Source organism: Saimiri boliviensis, chromosome 2 (assembly GCF_048565385.1).
Source record: "Saimiri boliviensis isolate mSaiBol1 chromosome 2, mSaiBol1.pri, whole genome shotgun sequence".
Taxonomy (NCBI): Eukaryota; Metazoa; Chordata; class Mammalia; order Primates; family Cebidae; genus Saimiri; species Saimiri boliviensis.
In genome coordinates, this window is record NC_133450.1 from 89,680,842 (window position 1) to 89,699,680 (window position 18,839).

At 34.0% G+C, this 18,839-nt stretch overlaps 1 protein-coding gene across 9 annotated transcripts in view; it reads right to left on the reverse strand.

The window, feature by feature from the left end:
- VPS13C (vacuolar protein sorting 13 homolog C) overlaps positions 1-18,839 on the reverse strand; it is a 194,741-nt gene that overhangs the window by 168,648 nt on the left and 7,254 nt on the right. For all 9 annotated transcript variants that reach the window (XM_074393857.1, XM_039468891.2, XM_074393856.1 and 6 more), the window contains exons 2-5: positions 13,039-13,082; positions 10,243-10,285; positions 4,696-4,791; positions 2,976-3,077 (exon numbers count right to left, since the gene is read on the reverse strand). In XM_074393857.1, the coding sequence (XP_074249958.1) occupies positions 2,976-3,077; positions 4,696-4,791; positions 10,243-10,285; positions 13,039-13,082 (285 nt within the window). The remainder of the gene's footprint in view (positions 1-2,975; positions 3,078-4,695; positions 4,792-10,242; positions 10,286-13,038; positions 13,083-18,839) is intronic.

The following is an 18,839-nucleotide window of genomic DNA, read 5'->3' on the forward strand; positions in this document are numbered from 1 at the left end:
TCTAGAAATGAACTCATAGTTACATTTCAATTTCCTTTTATTCCTATGATAGTGGGAAAGAGTATATTTTTTATCAAATAAAACAAACTAAGTCAAAATGCTTTTTTTGAGCCAATCAGCATGGTAATTGTTTTCATTTTTATCATCTGCTGCTTAGAGTTGAATCACCTCCTTCCTTTGCCTCTCTGAGTCCCTATACATGTGCAATGGTGCTTTTGTGCTTTTAATATCAATAAAAGGTAGAAAAATAAAGTATAATTAAGTAATAACTATTAATAATGTAAAATGTAAAATATATAAAGGTCAGTATTGTCTATCATTCACATGAATAATATTATAAGATGTGACTCATATCCATAGAAATGAGAAAAAAAATTGCAACATAATTAAATGTATTTAACAGTTAAGAATAATCTAAATATACTTCCCAATTCCTGAATTCATCTTTTAGACTCAAAACTTTTTTTGACAAATATAACATGTTAAAACTGCGTGTTAAAAGTTTCACTTGTTGAATTTCAATTTTGCATGAAAAAAACTTAAATTTTATCATCCAAGCTATAACGTCATTACTATATACAGCATAGGCCTAATAGTTCCATTCACACAAAATGATTCCATTCACAGATGTACATCCTTTATGTCAAACCATTCATAATAGCCTCTTTGTCAGACCCAATTATCAGTTTTCTCAGCACTGACGACCCAGAAGTCAAAATTTCCTAAGTACAAAATGTGTGTAAAATAGATAATCATATTACCAATTAAACTGTCAACTACTAAAACAAATGAGACTATATACCATGTCTTTTCTTACAGATGACTGAAAATACGCAGGCTTTTTTTTTTTTTTTTTTTTTTTTTTTTTGAGACGGAGTTTCGCTCTTGTTACCCAGGCTGGAGTGCAATGGCGCCATCTCGGCTCACCGCAACCTCCGCCTCCTGGGTTCAGGCAATTCTCCTGCCTCAGCCTCCTGAGTAGCTGGGATTACAGGCACGCACCACCATGCCCAGCTAATTTTTTGTATTTTTAGTAGAGACGAGGTTTCACCATGTTGACCAGGATGGTCTTGATCTCTTGACCTCGTGATCCACCCGCCTCGGCCTCCCAAAGTGCTGGGATTACAGGCTTGAGCCACCGCGCCTGGCCAATACTAAAGCATTTTTTAAGCAAACACAAGTTATGCTCCATCTTTTAAAAAGGTGGAGTTTGAGATTTGGTTATTAAAAATAACATACATATATAACTTATGTAATTATAAATAATAAGTGGGTAATTATGTTATATCAATATCTCTAAGTATATATCAATATACTTGTTGATGAATATACATGTCAATATCCTAATCTGAATAGTTTAAAGAAAAAAACTGAAACTCTAGTGCTCTCCAATTCATGATCTTCATTTTTATAGTACTATTTATATATATATTAATTAGCCAAAATTGAATATAAACAAAAAAAAAATCACACTGAACTGTCATGAAACAAAACCAGTCTCGTCTTGCTTTCTTTGCCACACAAAAGTAATATAAATGTTTAAAAAATGGTTTTCCTAAAAATACAGATACTTAAGCTTCAGCAGGAAGACAAAAAAAGCTTCAGAGTGAAAATAAGGAAAAAAAATGTTGAGGCTTTTAGAAAATTTCTTCCATTATGGTAACCTCTGTATTTTTAAATAGCTTAGTAACTTTTAAGAAAAGAATCAATATTTCTGCATAAGAAAAAAATACTTGGAGCAAGAATTTAAAACTCTGATTAAAAACTTTAAGAAACAAGCTATTTTTAAAGATTTCTAATTGATTCAATTAAAAGTCAGCAGCTTAAGCTAAGAAATCTTATATCTAAATATAATTAACATCATTTCTAACTCAATATTTGCTTTACCTTTCAAGCAAGACTATCATAAAAATGGCCGGGCGCGGTGGCTCAAGCCTGTAATCCCAGCACTTTGGGAGGCCGAGGTGGGTGGATCACAAGGTCGAGAGATTGAGATCAACCTGGTCAACATGGTGAAACCCCGTCTCTACTAAAAATACAAAAAAAAATTAGCTGGGCATGGTGGCGCGTGCCTGTAATCCCAGCTACTCAGGAGGCTGAGGCAGGAGAACTGCCTGAACCCAGGAGGCGGAGGTTGCGGTGAGCCGAGATGGCGCCATTGCACTCCAGCCTGGGTAACAAGAGCGAAACTCCATCTCAAAAAAAAAAAAAAAAGACTATCATAAAAATATATACACATGCCACCAAATAACATAAAAATTCTATAAAACGCTAATAACCTTTATACACTAATCAGCAATTGCTGATTGACTTAAAAAAGATAAACACTGGATGTCTAGAAAAGTCCTTCAATTCATCACTCTACAGATACTCTTCCATCTTACCCTTATTCTTGCTCTATAAATCAAATCAAGGTCATCAGATTTATTTTTAGATAAAAACAAAAATGTAAACATAAGGCAAGATGTTAAAATGTTAAAACCTGAAGAATCAAGTTGTTTCTTTGTTTTGTTGTTTTTTTATTATCCTGTACAACATGAAGGGAGACAGCCAGGAGTAGAATTACAGCAGCATTTCCCCTAAACATCATTTCACTATAGCATTATGCTTTACCTCATTATCTAGCAAGAACACAGGTAAAAAGGCACACAAAGAAACTATTAACATTTGGCCAAAATAAACAGGCCTGCAAATACTCTAAATTTGGAAAGTCTCCTAAAGTAGCACAGTAAAAATGACTAATCAAGAAAAGTGGAAAAATCAAATTAGCAACATCATAAAACACTTACAGAAAAAAGGCACTTACTTTTTCCTAGATGTGAGTCATGAAAATATAACCAATATTTTGAGACTTTTTAAAAATTATTTCTTTAGAACTGCAGCTTATGACGGCTTATGAAAGCATCCTCTTTAAAGGAAACTAAATATATCTAAAATATAGGTATATCTAAGTTTATCTAAAACAAACTTTTTACCTTTTTCTGCTGCTTTTTGAAGGGCTTCTTCAATTCGGGATAGCTCTTTCTGTTTAATGTCCTGCAAGGATTTTTCTTCTTTTTCAGCATCATACTTAATACCTAAAAATATATAGTCAATTCACACAAATGGAATTCATAAATAAACAAATGGAAAAAGTTCAGCCTCCTTATGATTGTGTAAGTATGTAATCTTTCTGCAATACAAAAATACTTTCAAATTTTTAGAAAAGTTTTACAAAATGTTTAAACATATATCATTCCTATTCACTTACAAAAACTTAAACACAAAAAGGAGGAGGGAGGAAAAGAAATTACAGCGAGAAAGGAAGGTAGGAAAAAGAGAGAGAGGAGGAGGTGAAAACAAAGATCAGGAGAAAAAGAGGGAAGACAGAAAGTACACCAGAATACTGCTCTGTCAGTGGTCAATTTTAAGAAACTACAAAATAATTTAATATCCAATACTATCTGGGATCAATATATATTGATTTTTTAAACTTTCAGAAAGTAATTCAAAATATGTATCAACTATCAGAAAATATATAAGCCCTTTTAATCTAGTAATCTCTTTCTGATCATGCAATGTAAGGAAATAACACAAAAGAATTAAAAGATCTGGCCAGGCGCAGTGGCTCACGCCTGTAATCTCAGCACTTTGGGAGGCCGAAGCAGCTGGATCATGAGGTCAAGAGATCGAGAGCATCCTGGCCAACATGGTGAAACCCCATCTCTACTAAAAATACAATAAATTAGCCAGACATGGTGGCACATGACTGTAATCTCAGCTACCTAGGAGGCTAAGATAGGAGAATCACTTGAACTCAGTAGGCGGAGGTTGTGGTGAGCCGAGAATGCGCCACTGTACTCCAGCCTGGGCAACAAGAGCAAAATTCCATCTCAAAAAAATAAAAAAGATCTGTAATGATATAATATTTACTATAAAGCAAAAAGCAATTGGTAGCCCACAACAGAACACCATACGGCCTTTCAAAACTGTCACTGCCATCATAAAAACTGTGAAACACATCAAAAATGTATATAATGAAAGGCCAGATCAATGTTGTATATATAATGTGGTAACAGCTACTGAAAATCACATATGCATAGGCTAAAGACTGAAGAGCAAAATGAAAAAATTAAAATTGTATAACGGTTGAGAAATTGTAAATTTTCCCTAAAATATCCAAACTTAACATTATATTGCTCTTACAAATGAAAAAATAATAAAGATATTACTTAAACATCATTACTTTAAAGCATTAATTAAAAATTAAAATACTACAATTTCTAAGGAAAAAATTACCAATTTTACAAATTTTTGAGAGAAGATTCTCTCAAAACACAAAGCAACAAAATAGAAAAAAAAATAAATTTTCAATCTTGAAATCTGCAGATTAACACATCAGGATATTTTCAAAGATTTCTTTCACTTCATTTCTTATTAGCTGAGCCTAATTCAGCTCAACAGGAAGCCCTAGCTGCAAAACAAGTACTCACAGAAAGAATAAATTGCAAAAATAAATTAAATTTTCAACAACAGAAATACTTTATGCACAAATGTGGCTATAAATGTTCATACATATTCAAAATGTATGGATATATGTATGATTGGTTTATTTAAATTACCTTCTATCTTAATAAATAAATGTACTAAAATACTTAGGTAACAATTTAATTTCAATGTGATGTTAATGAGTGGTTATAACCTAAAATAACGTACTTGCTCCAGGGACAACAAGCAGGTATAATCCTTCTAGGGTCGCAACAACTGCTTCTCCATAAAGGTTTTTCCAAGGAATCTTCAAAGTTAATTTATCTAAAGAAACATAATTTCAACCTTAAATTCTTATTTGACTGCTCAAGAAGACATAATGCTCTCACTTTCCATTAGAGAAAACGAATAAAAAACTCTTCATGCATATCGTATGCATATCACTCAAAAAAGATGAAAAAAACTCCAACACTAAAGTTTACAACGGTCTTTTCCACATAAAATTACTCTTAAGTAAAAATTCACATTGTAATTTTTATTTTTCAATACAAAATATTTTGATAACCATTATCCATTTAATATCCAAAAACTGTAAAACGAATAAGGCAGCTATCATTTCAAACCTGAAAAAAAGGAAACTCAGTCCTAGAGAAGTTAAGTTAATTGCTTAAGTCTATCTAGTGACTTAAGCAGTGACCAGATTATCAGTAAGGATGCTGAACCAGATTCGGTGCACAACAGTTGATAGTATTAATATTGCATATGCTCTTCTATCCACATCAACACATAAATCTTTACAGATGAACAGTAAAATAACATCTACACAAGCTACCAGCAATTGAAGCAGCAACACAGAGAAGAGATGCCAAGAACTTTGTGCAAATGGAATTTTGAGAGTATACCAAATTGTCATGACAGGAAGAGGCTAACTCTAAAGGCAAGGCATACTATTTCAAGAACAGCATTATGAGTCACAGGCAACTCAGACCGGTTATATTCCAAATATCTATTTATAAATCACTTAGAAGACAGAACACATATTCTCTCTTGGAAACAATGGTATTAATGTCAGGTCCTCCTGAGGCGAGCCCACAAAAGCTTTCACTCACGACAGAGACGAACTATGGCCCTAGTATTACTGTTCCAAGTTTGGGGTTTTATTGAAAGCCTATTCAGGGCAAAGGAGAGAAGATAAAAAAGGCATACTCTCAGCTAAATTTTGAAATGGGCAAAATCTGTTAAAATCTTTCCATGTTTCTTACCCCAATCTCTAGTATCCCCTTTCCAGGTCTCCAGGCAGCAAAATGTATCCAATCTGCCTTTCTGTATCAACTCTATCCAAACCTTTCCTACACATAAAGCTTTACATGTTCCAAAATAAAATACCTTCCTTCATCATATTTTTTTAAAATCTATAGTTCTCTCAGAGCTACTAATCAAGATTTTCAGGAGAAAAGATTCTGATTCAACTAAGTCATGCTTGTCTGTGAATATTTAAATTACTTACACCACCAGAATCACGGGTGGTTTTTCATATTTAAAATCATTTTTAAATGAAAATGCTCAAAGTTCAAAAAACTGAAAAACTGTATAACAAACTAAAGAGAAAATAATGTATTGTAAGACGGAATATTTGGGGTCCCCTAGATAGATATGCAGGTAAGCCACTTTTACCTGATATCTATTTCCAAGAATAAAATATCAAATTATTTCTCCACTTAGATTTTCATTTCTCTTTAGCTTGTAAACCTGCTGAGTTTCTCAAATGGCTCACATGTCAGGGAAGTCTACAGCATTCTGAGTCATTTCTAAGTCCAATGATTTTATATTTATAATGGGTACTGTTATATTTGTAATTATATCAAAATTTCCTAACAAAATGTATGTGATTGACTTCTTGGTGAGCATAAGATTGAAAAAGTGGGAAATATCACTTTAACTAGCATACCAGAAAGGGACTGTCTTTCCCTAAAGCTTTTCTTCTCTACATTTATCCTAATTATCCCCCAACTTCTTCAAAGGATCCTAGAACTGAGATTATTATATTTTACTCCCTCCTTTTACATATCAGAACATTTTTTAAATTTTTAAGAAAAAGGATAACTGAAGTGTACCCACAAACACGTCTAGCTCTTAGAAAACCAAATCACACTTGAGCTTAATTACCCACACTGACCCTACAGGTTAGGTATAATATTTTAACCTAAGCAGAAGTTTAACAACTAATATAAATACTTGGTATATCAAATAAAAAGGAATTATAAAGATTGTACATGCCTAAAGATGCTTTCAATCTAAGAAAATTTCTCTGGTTTCAAGAGACAAAAACATAAAAATATTCTTATATATCAAAAGGTAACATATCACATAATATGATCCAAACACAATATCCAAATAATTGCTAAGAGACGCTAGAGTAATAAAATACAAAGCCTTCCTATAATATAGAATACTGAATAAAGAATAAAAGTGATATGGTGTAATAGCAGAGTGATAAAGTTGGAAGAAAGGATATAGCATAGGTAGAATTCTAAAGTAAGAGTAAGCCATCTTGGATTGTAATTTATATATATATTTTTAAGTAAATCCTAAACATAAAACTTGAAACTATAAAATTCCTAGAAGAAAACTGAGGAAAAACTCATCTGGACATCAGCATAGGCAAAAAATTTATGACAAAGACCCTAAAAGCAAATTCAAGAAAAACAAAATTAAACAAATGGGACTAATTGAACTAAGAAGCTTCTAGGACGAGCATGGTGACTCACACTTGTAATCCCAGCATTCGGGGAGGCCAAGGCAGGTAGATCACTTGAGCCCAATAGTTCAAGAATGGCATGGGCCACATGGCGAAACCCCATCACTACAAAAAATACAAAAATGAGCCGAGTATGGTGACACATCCATCATGTCAGCAATTTGGGAGGCAGAGGTAGGAGAATCCCTTGAGCCCAGCAAGCCGAGGCTGCAGTAAGCCATGATTGTGCTCCTGCATTCCAGGCTGGACAACAGAGCAAGACATTGTCTCTAAATTAATTAACTAACTAATTTTTTAAAAACTAAAAATAAAAATCTTCTGCAAAGCAAAAGAAATAATCAACACAGTAAACAGACAAACTACAGAAAGGGAGAAAATATTTGCAAACTGTGCCTCCAACAAAGGACTGATATTCAGAATCTGTAAGGAACTCAAATAAATGAACAAGAAAAAAAATGATCTCATTAAAAACAGCAAAAGAAATAAACATTTCTCAAAAGAAGAAATACAAGCAGCCAACAAACACATGAAAAAAATGTTCAAGATAATTAATAATCAGAGAAATAAAAATTCACACCACACTGAGATACTATCTTACACCAGCTAGAACAGCAGTTACTAAAAAGTCAAAATATAACAGATATTGGCATGGATATAGATGAAAGGGACCACTTGTATACTGTTGGTGAAAATGCAGACTGGTTTAACCTCTATAGAAAACAGGATGGAGCTATCTCAAGAAACTAAAAACAGATCCAGCAATCCCATTACTGAGTATCTACCCAAAGGAAAATAAATCATTATATTAAAAAAGACACCTGCACTCATATGTTTATCACAGCACTATTCACAACAGCAAAGTCATGCAACCAACCTAAGTGTCCATCAACAGTTGATTAAAGAACATGTGATACATATATATCATGGAATAGTATGCAGCCATAAAAAAGAATGAAATCATGTCCCCTGCAGCAAGATGGATAAAGCTGGAGGCCGTTATCTGAAGTAAACCAACTCAAAGGTGGAAAATCTAATATTGCATATTCTCACTTAATGGTGGGATCTAAACAACGGGTACACATAGACATAAAGATGCTTAATAGCCATTGCAGTACACTGAGCTCCATAAAGACATTGCCAGGGCAAGTAAGAGTTAAGGAATTCATAACCGTAATATATAAGGAGCTCAAACAACTCTATAGAAAAAAATCTAAAAATCTGATTTGAAAATGGGCAAGAGATCTGAATAGACATTTCTCAAAAGAAGACATACAAATGGCAAACAGGTACATGAAAATTTTCTCAACATCACATCCTCAGAGAAATGCAAATCAAAACTACAATGAGATACCACCTCACCTCGCTTAAAATGGCTTTTATCCAAAAGACAGGCAATAACAAATGCTGGCAAGGATGTGGAGAAAAACAGTGCACAACCTTGTACACTGTTGATAGGAATCTAAATTATTATAGCCACTATGGAGAACAATTCAAAGGCTCCTCAACAACCTAAAAAGAGAACTACCATATGATCCACCAATCCCACTACTAGGTATATACCCAAAACAAAGGAAATCAGTATACTGAAAAGATACCTGCACTCTCATGTTTAATGCAGCACCGTTCACAATAGCCAAGATTTGGAAGCCACCTAAGTGTCCATCAGCAGATGAATGATTAAAGAAAATGTGGTATATATACACAGTGGAGTACTATTCAGCCATAGAAAGAGTGAGATCCTTCCATTTGAAACAACATGGATGGAAATGGAGGTCATTATGTTAAGTGAAATAAGACAAGCACAAATAGACAAACTTCACATGTACTCATTTACTTGTTTTAACTAAAAATTAAAATAATTGAACTCATGGAGACAGAGAGTAGAACAATGGTTACTAGAGGCTAGGAAGAATAATAGGGGAGGATGATTAGTGAATACAAAAATATAGTTAGACAAAATGAATAAGACCTAGTATTTGATAGCACAACAGGATAACTACAGTCAACAATAATTGACTGTACATTTTAAAATAACTAAGAGTATTAATTAGATTGTTTGTAACACAAAGAAAGGATAAATACTTGAGGTGATGGAAACCTAATTCATCCTGATGTGATTATTACACACTGTATGCCTGTACCAAAATATCTCATATACCCCATAAATATATATTCCTACTATCTATCCATAAAAATTAAAAGTAAAAAAACTTAATGAAAAAATAGACACTGGGGACTCCAAAAAGGGGTAGGGATTGAAGGAGAAGGGTGAAGGTTGGAAGATTACCTATTGGATACAAAGTTCAATATTTGAGTGACAGATACACTAGAAACCCATTCCCCACGATTATTCAATATATATATGTAACAAACAGGCACGTGGACCACCTAAATCTAAACTTTTTCAAAATATAAATTAAATAAATAAAAATAAAAACCAGATAGCATGGACTACATGGGAAAACTCTGTAAATTAAATGTCCTATTAAAAAATTTATTCCACAAAGATATATATTTACTTATAGACAGTCTTAGTGTGGGAGTTTAACTGCAAAGAGAGAGACTCTGTACTTACCAAAACATATACTCCATACCACATTGCTGCATAATACATCAAGTGAAAATGGTTGAACAAAACATGAAGGAAATAAGCTCCATTTACAGTTTACCTACTAGAGTTTGCAAATTATACTACTTTCACATTTAAAGAAAAAGCACATAAAACTTGGAAATCTAATTTGAAAATGGGGGTATATTTTGAGTGGCAGAACCAAAACCTGAAGAATGCCACTGTAGTACAAATATCCTTCCATTTTCTACCTTTTTTCATGAAAAATAAGAAGTATGCATATTTTATATATAATATACATTAGGCTCAGAACTCTACAAGCTCTAATTAATGTAATTAAAAAAATACCTCACACTTTTAGTCAAAGATTTTTTTAGGTTAGATAACACAAGCAAAATAGAAAACTGAAAGGACTAAGAATAATTCAAATGAAGACTAATGTACTTACCAATTTGGCCAGCCTTGACTTTAAAAGGAACATCCAATTCACTCTTAAGAAGAAAGAGAAAATGTAAAGGACATCTTTAATTATTAAGCCACCCCAAAAATCACTTTTGCATGATCATTTAAATATACAGCTCTAAAGAAAAACAAAAAACAAATTATTTATATTTGAATAACTCATAAAGGACATGTTTTATAACTAAAAAAAGTTTTATTGGCCAGGCACAGTGGCTCACACCTGTGATTCCAGCACTTTGGGAGGCCAAGGTAGGTGGATCACCTAAGGTCAGGAGTTTGAGACCAGCCTGGCCAACAAGAGGAAAACCCATCTCTACTTAAAATTTTTTAAAAATTAGCCATTGTAGTGGCAGGAGCCTGTACTCCTAGCTTCTTGGGAGGATAAGGCAGGAGAACTGCTTGAACCTGGCAGGCGGAGGTTACAGTAAGCTGAGATCACGCCATTGCACTCCAGCCTAAGCGACAAGAACAAAACTCCATCTCAAAAAAAAATGAGTTTTACAACTTAAACTTTGACTTTAAAGAATTCACAAGAAAAACAAAATGATAAATAGGAAAAGCAGAAAGTTTGTAGTTAAATAACCAGATAAACTGGTTACTTGCTTTGAGTAAACCAAATCTAATGGAAATTAAAATCAAATCAAATGAATGTAAACAGATGGACAATGTTTATCTAAAACAAGGTAAAAGAATAGAGTCTTTTTGCATAAATTAGTTGAAAACAATACAGAACAACAATTCTCACTCAAATATATTTAGTAAATGAATAAATTTTAAAATCTTAAAAGAAAAGCTAGATTCCCAAAATATTATTTACTGAATTAGCATTTCCTTTAGATAAGTTACAGACAGGTACCATAAAATAATAATACACCTTCACTTACCCATATTCCAAACAACTAGTAGTTCAAATAACTGTTTTTATTCACAGAATACTAAACACTAAGTGACACTCATAATGACCACCTGAGTCTTTAGAATTATTAAAAATTAAACCAGTTAGTACAGCCATTCTGTTAGGTGTAACTTAATATATACTAATAGTATAAAAATTTGACCAGCAAAATATAGGTAATATCCAAAATAATCAATTTACCTGATCATCTGATTACATCTGCATTCTAGGTAAACAGGAATTGAACAAAATACTATTACAATAGCTTTGGATAAAAAGTCTTTTTTAGAACCCCCCCCAAAAAAAAAACCTCTGCTGTCAATAAGGGCAGCTCTGTCCTCTGGAGGACAAGAAAAATAAATTCAAGAGAATTCGCATTATACAGGATACAAACTACAAACTACATACTTCCAAAAAGGAGGTCTCATGCTCATTTTAATCCTCCTGAAATAATTTTCACAGAAAATAAATGTAAAGAACTCATATCAAAGTAAAATCTCATCAAATTTAACTGGGGAAAGGAGGCTATTTTGAATTAATAAAAAGCATAAATTACAAAATAGTTGATTATATTTAATTATAACCAAAACTTTAATTAGGCTAAAACAGAGTACAAATAATTTGACTCCTAAGTATGCTGATATATATCCTGTCACTACAGTTCTATTTATATTGTCATAAATAGAGAAGAAAAAAAAACCAATCTTTAACAACAGAATCACAAGGTCTAAATTTGTGTTTAAAATGTAGAAGTTGTAGCATCCTATATAAAACAGAGAAAAGAATTTCAATATTTTGAGTTACCTACCATATGCCAGACTCTACTTCTCATCTTATTGTTTAATACTCTAATACCATAAAAATCTGGCCACCAAAATATAGGTAATAATTAACTAAAATAATCACTTTACCTGATTTTGTTTTATACTTAACTTCACTTTAAAGTTGATTAAACTCAGGCTAAAAGATCAAAAAAAAATAAGAAGTTAGGACAGGCGCAGTGGCTCAACACCTGTAATCCCAACAATTTTAGAGGCCAAGGCAGGCAGACCACCTGAGATTTGGAGTTGGAGACCAGCCTGGCCAACAGGGCAAAACCCCATGTCTACTAAAAATCTTTGCTGTCAATAAGCAAAAATTAGCCAGGCAAGGCACCTGTAATCCCAGCTACTAGAGAGGCTGAGGCAGGAGAACTGTTTGAACCCAGGAGGCGCAGGTTGCAGTGAGACAAGACTGCACCACTACACTCCAGCCTGGATGACAGAGTGAGACTCTGTCTCAAAAAAAAAAAAAAATTAAGAAGTTAAAAAGCTGAAAAAGTTAACTAAACAATAAACTCATTAAGTGGCTTCATAAACTCACATTTAGCCCAATAAGCTAAACAGAAACCTAATGGTGGGGGCATTGTTTTGTTTGTTTTCAACTCAAATGACACAAATTACTTTCTGGAGCTAGAGTCCAGAAAATCCTATTTTACCTCTTAATATTACTATAATAAAGCAAGACTGTCAATATATTTCCAAAATATATTTATTAGATATATTATTTTAAATTAAACTGTCATTTATCTCAAAAATATGTAAAGATACTTCCGAAGAAAAATATTTCTGTAAGGAAAAAGTCAACCACAAAACTGTACAGTCAAATTAGATTAAGGAAAAACACTCCATTTTTCAAGAGATACTATTTTGATTATTAGGGGAAAAAATTTCTAAATCTTTAATCTCAGATTTTCCAACAGCAAATGGTTAAACAAGTAATCCTTCTTTGACTGATTCCATTATTTTATCTGGTACCAGGTATCAGATGTGTAATAAGCAAAGGTTTCTAAGAACTTACCAAATTGAGATATTAGCGTAGTTTAAAAAAAAAAAAAAAAAAACTTACCAGGGCATTTTCTTTTATCTGTAGATTATCTAAAGCCACATTACCTTTAAAAAAGAAAAAGAGGAAAAATATTACAATAACACACCAATTAGTATAACCTATCATACATAATATAGTACCAAGCACTAAGAAACTGTGCTAAGTGCTAAGAATACAATGACAAACGAAACTGACTTAATTGGCTCCCAGCACAAAATAGTTGCTACATATGGTGGAGTTATTAAATGTAGCACTCTGTAAGTTAGCCCAGTGTAAAAGAAATTATAAAATATTTAACTAGCTAACATTTAAAAAAACAATGGGAAAGAAGCTGGAGCTTTTTGGACAGAATGTTAAGACCAAAGAAAGTAGCCATCATTTTGAATGATTGAGCCAAAATCTGAAGATATAAAGAGACGATTACAAGATCAGATCAATCATCCTCGGTTCTTTAATTATGGTATCAGTTAACACTTTCTTCAGAAACATGTTGTCTTTTCATGTCTCCAAACATTCTACCTTCCCAATGATTAAAGTATGTGCTTCTTAGTCCAACTTTTATTATATTCATATGCTGTTATAAAAATACCATTACATGACTCAAATTGTAAACACTATCCCTGTATCTGTTGATACACCATAGTTAAATATTCATGCTCACATAAAAACTTAAGGAAAAAGTTTTCATTTCACTTAAATTATGCTAAGGCTAATAAAACTATAGTTTCAACATTAAATGCAGGCATAAATGACTTGTATATTTTCCTAATCATTTATGACACATTTTTTTTAACTATAGTAGCTATGTTCCCCATTAATATTGTTCAATCAAGTAACTTTTTCTTAGGGTATTCTGAGGTAAATTTAAAAGTATATTTAATTTTTTATGCTATTTTAGAGATCTGTTTTTCCCCAGATTTCAAAATTAAACATTTATTAAGCACCCATTATATGTTAGGTGCTGGAAAGAGAAAGATTGCTAGAACAATGTCCCTGCAATAAGGTACTCACAGCTTAGTAGAGTGGACTGTGAAAAACTAACTGCAGTTTTTGCCATTACTTTTAATGGCAAAAACTGCAACTACTTCTGTACCAAACTAAAAATTTCCTAAAATTTTAGAAATATTCCAATAGAAGCATACACAAGATGAAAAGGAGGAGCCACCTAACTGACTAGGGAAATCAAGAACACACATAGGTTTAGGCTGGAAGGCTTAAATAGTATTTACTGAGTGGATAAGAAAAGAGGGCAAATAGATATGTGTGAGTAAGGCACATTTTTTTTTTTTTTTTTTTTTTTTGAGACGGAGTTTCACCCTTGTTACCCAGGCTGGAGTGCAATGGCGCGATCTCGGCTCACCGCAACCTCCGCCTCCTGGGTTCAGGCAATTCTCCTGCCTCAGCCTCCTGAGTAGCTGGGATCACAGGCACGCGCCACCATGCCCAGCTAATTTTTTGCACTTTTAGTAGAGACGGGGTTTCACCATATTGACCAGGATGGTCTCGATCTCTCGACCTCGTGATCCACCCGCCTCGGCCTCCCAAAGTGCTGGGATTACAGGCTTGAGCCACCGCGCCCGGCGAGTAAGGCACATTTTTGAAAGCACAAATGGTTTGGTGTAAATGAAGGGTGTGAGAAAAGGATAAGAAATCAGGTCAGAAAGGCAGGCAGGGGCCAGACTAATGAAGAGCTTTTAGGGTAAAAAATTCCAGACCCACCAAAACAAAGAGAGAAAATATACATAACAGAGATTATGTTATTACTCAACTATCCTAAAGAATAACTATTGATCTGCCCAAACAATTTAGCTACAAGGATACTGCAATATTGGAAGGGAAAGAAGGAAGTACAGAAGGAGGGAGGGAGGGAGGAAAGGAAGGAAACAACCTAAAGATCTCAATGTCCAGCAAGAAGGCATAACTCACAATACATCTGTATTAGAAACAAAAAAAAGTAAACATGGGAAAATGTTCAAAGAATATCGAAGTTTTTTTTACAAGTAAAAGAATGTCCAGATTGATCTAATTTTAAAAGTATCTATATATGCACAAGTGTGCATTCCACACATACAGAGAAAAAAAAAAACTGTAAGATGCCATAATACTCACAGTGGTTATTTCTATATAACAAAGTTCATTTTCCATGTACATACAGTTCTCAAATTTTCTAAAATAAATTGTCGAAAACTACAATGAAGGAAGAAAAGGAGGAAAGAAACCTCACAAATGGGAAGAAAATACCGTAGCCGGGCGCGGTGGCTCACGTCTGTAATCCCAGCACTTTGGGAGGCCGAGACGGGTGGATAACAAGGTCAGGAGTTCGAGACCAGCCAGGCCAAAATGTTGAAACCCCGTCTCTACTAAAAATACAAAAATTAGCTGGGCGCGGTGGCGCGCGCCTGTAATCCCAGCTACTCAGGAGGCTGAGGCAGGAGAATCGCTTGAACCTGGGAGGTGGAGGTTGCAGTGAGCCGACATCACGCCATTGCACTCCAGCCTGGGTGACAGAGTGAGACTCTGTCTCAAAAAAAAAAAAAAAAGAGAAAAGAAAATACGGTAGCATATAGTAGGAGGGAAATGAAAGAATACAGGAAGTCAGGAAACTTCTGTAATACACTGAAAAGAAATTAAAACCTAAAAGAAGAAAGTTACTTAAGGATCAAAGAGGTAGAGTCACAGTAGAGCTATTTTGGAGGCAGAATATACAGGATATCATCCTGCCCAGACGTAGGAACAAGGAAGCAGTCATGGAAGACTAGCATGATTAGCAAATGAGGAGGAAAAAAGGTCCTTATGCATTACATATGCACTCATATTACATAAAGACAAATATTCCTGGATTCAAATCTGTCATGATGAATTACACAAAATTATAATTGGGAAGTCTATTCAAGCCCACAGGGTAATCTGCACAGATGCTAGCTAGTGCCTATCTGAAACCATGCAAACTAGTTTAACAAGATCTAAGGCCCATATGCAGACTTTCAACTCTGCTCATAAATTTTGACTGTTCTAGCTAGTCATTCTCAACTGGTAGGTCAAGTGTCACCAAGAGTGATCAGAAAACATCTGCATTAGAGGCGAAGTCTTTGTAACAACTGTTAAGGCATTAACATAATGTGTGTAAAAATATAAATATACTTGTAAAACATGGGCTGTTTCTGTTGCCTTGACACTTTAGTTCTTTGATCAAGTAGTAGATAGCAGGTGGTAGTTAAGACGTGAAATGTTGAAAACTACCAATATGGCTAACAGAGTTAGGTAAGTATATTTAGACAGACTGGCAGACAAAAAAAGATTGTACTTATTACGCAGTGCTAGAATTAAAGATGGCTTTTTTATTAATGCTTTTCAGGATTTTCTAGTTTTATAATAATTAGATAGTAATTTTATGTGAAATTATTATGGAAGTTATAAGAAGGAAAATGGGGAAATAAAGCAAAAGTAAATTTACATGTCAATATGATTTAAATATTTTTATATAAATTTTTTCTGTATCTAGTACTGCCTTACCCCCAAACATGTAAGAATAACAAAGAAATACTTATTTCTTCTACCCAGTCTAACAAATGCATACTTCCTCTTTGAAAATGTGAATGTTATCTAACAAACAGTAACTATAAAAGTGAAATAAGAATAATACATTCTACAAGTTATTTGCACTGAAGGAGGAGCCTCTAGTTCTAATACAAAGTATAGGGAAGGAATAAGCAGCATAATTCAGATTAACACTGGCACCAGTGTAAAGAGGTAAAAGTGCATTCAGTTGTTCAACTAGTAGATGAGTATTTATCTTGGTAAGGCAGTGGACTAACAAGTACTCTCCACTAAACTGCATGCTGACTGATAAATATGCAGCAGCATTATTTCATATCCTATGGATTCCAGAAATCCTACTGAAAGATAAGTAATTTATAAGATCAGATTAAACCACCTCTCCCCTAAAAAATCAATCATTTTATATTTAACTGAACACCGATGAAAAATATTTCATTTTCCTTTTCTACCTTAAGGCAACATAATAATTCTATATACATATAAATAACTTTATTGCTATAGCCAGATCACCAGGGCTAAGAACACACAGAAGCCCTAGAAAGTTTCCCAAAAAACCTGAAGGAAGAATAAATATTTGTGTCTAATCTCTTAAAAAAAAAAAAAAAAAAAAAAGGATATGATGACTAATAATTGGAGATGAATAAGCTTAACTCTGCCAGCAAGGAAAGTTCTAAAGCCAATCCTACAATCAAGTGGCTCTAATCTTACCAAGTCTAAACAGACTAAGGTGACAGACAAGAAAATTCTGTGAAGTGATCTCCCTTATGTGGGACAGGCCCATGGGTGGAGCGTAGACAACCTGCATAGTCTGTGCTTCAGAAGAGACCCCACATGATTCTCATTAATAAACTACAAATATTTTGGATGTACATACATTGCTAGAAAGTCACAGTTTCCAAGCCAATCTTGAAAGATATTTTAAGAAATACACTAAAAGGGCCAGGTGCAGTGGCTCACGCCTGTAATCCCAACACTTTGGGAGACCGAATCAGTTGGATCACTTGATCCTAGGAGTTCGAGACCAGCCTTGCCAACATGGCAAAACTCTGCCTCTACAAAAAAAATTAGCCAGCCATAATGGCCGGCGCCTGTAATCCCAGATGCTCAGGAGGCTGAGGCAGGAGAAGGCTCGAAGCAGGAGGCAGAGATTGCAGCGAGCCAGGATTGTGCCACTACACTCCAGCCTTGGCAACAGAGCCAGAGCAAAACCGAGTCTCAAAAATAAAAACAAACAAACAAAACAAACCACTAAAAGGGTAAATCCTCTATCAAAATTTAGTAATCCTCGTCAATGAACCAGAAGATGAAAATGGAAGTAAATTAGCAAATGACACCAAGAGTTGGAATTATCTCAAAAAAAAAAAAAAAAGTAAAAATAGTTGCTAAATTACAGAAAACAACCAAGCTACTGTATTTATAAATAAAAACCAAATGGTACTGGCCTAATAGGGAAAAGCCTGCCTAAGTCCAAGAATGGTTTTTCAAATATATAATGGCCTACAAAATAAAGGTAAGACATATAGTGCTATTGTTAAACACCTCTAGCCAGAAATAATCTCTAAACTTTTGCAGAAATTTAGGCTATACCTTTCTTATGGTACTTAGCACTTAACTTTAGATAAACCCCCAGCCCGATTATAAACTTCTTACTGATTCTCCTCAGCATAGGTACTCAATAAATATTGACTTTAGAATACACACTGTACTGGGGTGGAAACAACTACAATAAGAACACAAATCTTTTTATTTTAGAAAACACTTTCAGATATATAACATTACTCGATCCTCACCGCCTCCTGGGTGAGGAAACAGGTTGTATGTTATTAAGCAATAGAAGATGAGCCTTCGAGAGGTTAAACGACTAGCCCAAGAATCCTATGGCAATCTAGTAGTAAGTGGTAGTGCCAAGGCTCAAATCTTATAACACTCAATGCTGTCTTCAGAATAACACTGTTCTCCCAAATAGCAGAGCATAAAGGGTATAGGATGTTCATTCAAAAGACAGTTCTACCTCCCTGGATAAGAAAAATGCCATAAAAAAAAATCAGACTCAGCACTGACAGGCCAGTGTGGTTTTAGTTCCACTTTCAGTGTCTGTATTTTCAAAAAGATGTGAAAAAATCCAAAACAAAAAGGATAACTAAACGTTGTATAACAAGGTCACAGGCAGAAAGATAGGATACAGTCAAGGGGTTATGTTCAGAGCATACCCAGAAGAAAAGATAGCGCCACAGGGGAAAACAGATGCAGGAGATGGTATTACA